Genomic DNA, 4,752 nt, shown 5'->3' on the forward strand with positions numbered 1-4,752 from the left:
CATTAGCATAATGTCGGGGGGGTTTCGGTTAATTATATAAAATTTTGATAAAACGAAGTCAATCGCCGTGTTTGACCTCATATTCCATACCAAAATAAATAAATAACTAAATTTTCCAACATAATGATAAGTATAAAAAGAAGGATTTTAGATTTAAGAGTTTTATGATTTATTTATTTATTTATTTAACCGCGGAAGCATCTTCTATAAATCACAGTTTACTTCCTTTCTCTTTCGTTTGTTTGTTTTTTTCTAGAGGAAATTTGACATTTTCAGAGGGAACCAAGTTTTGAGCTGTTTCTTTCTTGAGAAAAAAAGGGGGGTGGGGTGTAGAAATGAGAAGCGTAAATGGAGAATCTAGAGTTCTGAATAACACGTTGGAGACCATACATGCTGCCGCTAACGCGATCGTTTCTGCCGAGAATCGTGTTCCACAAGCTACGGTTCAGGTTTTTTGTTTTAATTGTTTAAATATTTTTAAAATTTTCTGTCTCGTTTAGTTTTCTTTGTTGTGATTGTTTTAATGGAGTTCAATTCAATTAGGTTGATTTTCGGAAATGTTTTGAACTTCTCTGATATTTATTTTGTGATCTGTGTTTGCACGATTTGATTTTTTTCCCATTTTAATCACGTTATGGTGAATGGTGATTACGAAGCTTTCATCAATAATCTCATTTTTGCTTTCTTTTAGCTTAATAATATGTTGTTTTAGGCATAGATTTATCGAAGGTTGAGTTGTTACAGAATCAAGAGTCTTTAACTGTTGCCTGTGATTAGATTTAGAAATCTAAGTTCTTGCTTTTATAAGTTGTTTTTTTTTTTCCTTTGGTACTTGGCGGTTCTGGATTCTATGGATTGTCTGTGTTGATGAAACAGTGTTAATCAAAGTATATGGTTTATCTGTTATAATATTTGGTACCTTATTTACCCAGAAAAGAAATATAGTGAATTAGATGATCTTTACCTCTTGGTTCTAGCATTACTTTCATTTGGCAAAAGTTCCTAGACTCCTTGATCAGAAGTAAAGAAACAAAAAAAAAAGAGTTAAGCAGAGCTAATATTATACAAATTGGAGTTTAGATGTAGTTGTTAATTGAAGAGAGTTGTCTCTGAATTTGTTTGTATCGTTTTCTTTTTTGTGTCTGTAATGTAGGAAGAGTTAATTGTAAGGCTTCATATACATTGGAATGTTGCGAAATTAGAAACTTATGTACGTCTTAACTGAATAACTCAGATGAATCCCATTTTCAACATCCAAATTAAAGTTTGATACTCGGCCCTTCTAAATACTAGAAACTGTTATGCTCTGTATGCAAATATGATTTCCCTTGTACCGGAGGTCTAGGTGAAGAGTAGCCAATTCTTATCACCGAGGAAAAGCTTCGGAAATACTAAAACAATAGGTAAGAACTGGGAAGGGCATCTGCTTCTTGACCTTAATTTAGATGGTAAAACTGTGGGATTAAATTGGGGGGGTCTTTTAGGTTAAAAGCTTTCTAATTGAAAAAAGAGCTGCATGCTCATACTCTTTCTACCAAACAGTTGAAAGCACACTTGCAGAATATTATCCGACAAGTTTTGAGCATTTGTGCTTTACAATGTTTCATTAATGGATACACTGCGGTAAAGCTTGGATGAGTATGGATTGTGTTATTGGTGTAATATGTCTTTATGTCTTTTCAGGACAAAAGCTTTCTAGTAATTAATTGTATTGCCAATTAGTTGATTTCCCATTTGCTACATAAGCGTTTGGTGCCATTTCCTGTATTAATCCATTTTATTATAAATTTGGTGGCATTCAGAAGAGAAGATGGGGTGGCTGGTGGAGTATATATTGGTGTTTTGGATCTTACAAACAGAAAAAGCGAATTGGGCCTGCTGTTCTTGTTCCTGAAACAAGTGCTTCTGGCGGTAATGTGCCTGCTGCTGAAAATCAAAATCCGACCCAAGCACCAACCATTACACTTCCCTTTGTTGCACCACCCTCTTCTCCTGCATCTTTCCTTCCATCTGAACCCCCCTCTGCTGCACGGTCTCCAGTTGGTTTAGTGTCTCTCACCTCTATTTCCGTCAGCATGTACTCTCCAGGTCCTTCTTCTATTTTTGCGGTTGGTCCTTATGCTCATGAAACTCAGTTAGTCTCGCCACCTGTTTTCTCGGCCTTCCCCACCGAACCTTCAACTGCTCCATTTACTCCTCCTGCTGAGTCAATGCACTTGACTACACAATCCTCGCCTGAGGTGCCATTTGCCCGGTTCCTCGGCCCCAACCTCCACTATGGAGAGGCTGGACAGAGATTCCCAATATCCCACTATGAATTTCAGTCTTATCACCTTCATCCCGGGAGCCCTGTTGGCCAACTGATCTCCCCAAGCTCAGGAATCTCTGGTTCTGGCACCTCATCTCCTTTCCCCGATGGTGATTTTGCTGCTGGTCTACGCTTTCCTGAGTTCCAAATGGGTGACCCTCCCAAGCTCTTTAACCTTGATACGCTTTCCAACCGTGAATGGGCATTACATCATGGTTCTGGCACTTTAACCCCAGATGGTACAACATCCACAATACGCAGTGGTTTTCTACTGGATCATCAGATCTCTGAGATTGTTTCACATCCACGTTTGGATAGAGAAAACCAAACCAATCAGGTTCCAGCATATAGAGAAGGCAAACCGCAATACCATAAGAACAGATCCATCACTCTTGGGTCAGCTAAAGAATTCAATTTTGACAACGTTGATGGATGTGTGGAAGTTGAGACAGCAACCCTATCCAAAGCTGTGGCAGAATCTCTGCGGAATGCAACTGTAAAACAGAAAGGAGAAAACGCTACCAAGTTGGTGGAAACTTATGAAGGTCGTATTGGTGAAACATACATCGAAAGAGCAGAAAAAGCTCCAGCTGATACAGAAGGCAGACCATGGCACCATAAGAACCGATCCATCACTCTCGGGTCATCTAAAGATTTCAATTTTGATTATGTTGATGGATGTGTGGAAACCGAGACAGCGATACTGTCTGAAGCTGCAGCAGAATCTCTACTGAATAAAGCAGAAAGACAGCAAGAAGAAAATGCTACTAAGATGGTAGAAATGTGCATTGAAAGACCAGAAATACCTCAAGCTGATACGGAAGGCAGACCACAGCACCATAAGAGTCGATCCATCACTCTCGGATCATCTAAAGATTTCAAGTTTGACAATGTTGATGTATGCGTGGAAATCGAGACAGCGACGCCGTCTGAAGCTGCAGCAGAAGCTCTATGGAATGAAGCAGCAAGGCAGAAAGAAGAAAACGCTACCAAGCTGGTGGAAACTTACGAATGTAGTGTTGGTGAAACATACATCGAAACACCAGAAAGACCTCCAGCTGATACAGAAGGCGGGCCACGGCACCACAAGAACCGAACCATCACTCTGGGTCATCTAAAAATTTCAATTTCGACAATGTCGACGGATGCGATACCCATAACAAGCCCATCATTAGTTCCGATTGGTGGGCAAATGAGAAGGTAGCTGGAAATGATGACGGTGTGCCCAAGAATTGGTCATTTTCCCCCATGATGCAGCCTGGTGTAAGCTAAACCGGTAAGCATTTAGTTGGAGATCTACACATCATTTTATGAACTTAGCCGAGGCTTTGGGAAACAAACAATTTGGTAACAACAGGGTGCAATCATTCAATCAAATTATAGATAATTTTTGGGCTTTGGGATGGCATGTTGCATGACTGGCAATTCATGAAGGCTGTTTTTTGAGTCCTTCGTGACTAAAAAGCAGGGTCTTATAGGAATATTTATATTGTTACTATATGTATTACATTTTCTTTCTGATATTTTTGCCTACTTATGTAAAATATTATTATCCATAATAGCTTTAACAGTTTTTATTTTTTTTATAATTATTAGTATATGAGCCATCAGCCTATTAATATAATCTTTTAAATCTAATTTGTTTTATTCACGATGTCATAATTTGAATTTATTTTATAAAATATCATAATTTGAATTTTAAATGTCATTTGAGAGATTCAGCCTTCATTTTATTGAACAATTGGTAGTTCTGAATTTAAATGGTAGCTGTTTAAAGAATTTGATAATCTATCTCGTTAAATAATTGAGAGTGATTCTAAAATTTCAACATTGAATCTTTTAAAAAGAGAACTTTTAAAAGTTATTAAAACTACCATGGGCACAATAATTAGGAAAATGTATTACTTATTTTAGTAACCTTATATAATGGTGGATGCTATATCGACCTACCCTGTTTGTTATATTATTTCATCGTAAAAGTTTGGCTAAACTATTTCATTTATCACTGGACTTTATTCTCTCATATTTCACTCAGTGCAAGTCTAATTTTTTCAATTTACTCACTAAACTTTTGAATTATTTATATTTTGGTCACTATAAATTATTTTATTATATTATACTACGACATGGCATTTTTATATTTTATTAAATATAAAAATAATTTAAATAAATAATAAAATAGTATTTTTTATTATTAAATTTAAAATGATTTAAAATAATCACTATCCATTCTCACTACGGTCGACCATCATTTAGGTTTAATTTTATATTTTAAATTTTTTATATTAAATAATAATAAAATGCCATGTCATAACAAAATAATAATAAAGTAGTTCAAAGTGACCAAAACAAGAGCAATTCAAAAGTTTGACGAGTAAATTGAAAAAATAAACAACGAGTGAAATAGGAAAGAGTAAAATTTAGTGATGAATGGTATAGTTTAT

At 36.0% G+C, this 4,752-nt stretch overlaps 1 protein-coding gene across 1 annotated transcript; it reads left to right on the forward strand.

Annotated features, from left to right (window-relative positions):
• Positions 1-233: 233 nt before the first annotated feature.
• LOC120163557 lies at positions 234-3,512 on the forward strand. Its single transcript, XM_039173467.1, has 2 exons — positions 234-449; positions 1,803-3,512. Exons 1-2 carry the CDS (start codon positions 336-338, stop codon positions 3,510-3,512), a joined length of 1,824 nt encoding a protein of 607 aa, XP_039029398.1. The 5' UTR covers positions 234-335.
• The last annotated feature ends 1,240 nt before the right edge of the window (positions 3,513-4,752 follow it).

This window comes from Hibiscus syriacus, unplaced genomic scaffold, assembly GCF_006381635.1.
Source record: "Hibiscus syriacus cultivar Baekdansim isolate YM2019G1 unplaced genomic scaffold, ASM638163v2 tig00111463_pilon, whole genome shotgun sequence".
In the NCBI taxonomy this organism is placed as follows: domain Eukaryota; kingdom Viridiplantae; phylum Streptophyta; class Magnoliopsida; order Malvales; family Malvaceae; genus Hibiscus; species Hibiscus syriacus.

What these genes read in the sequence shown, in the direction of transcription:
- LOC120163557 (XM_039173467.1), top strand. Translation starts at nt 336, where the DNA reads ATGAGAAGCGTAAATGGAGAATCTAGAGTTCTGAATAACACGTTGGAG. An exon ending in TTCCACAAGCTACGGTTCAG is followed by an intron (nt 450 to 1,802) that starts GTTTTTTGTTTT and finishes GGTGGCATTCAG; the next exon opens with AAGAGAAGATGGGGTGGCTG.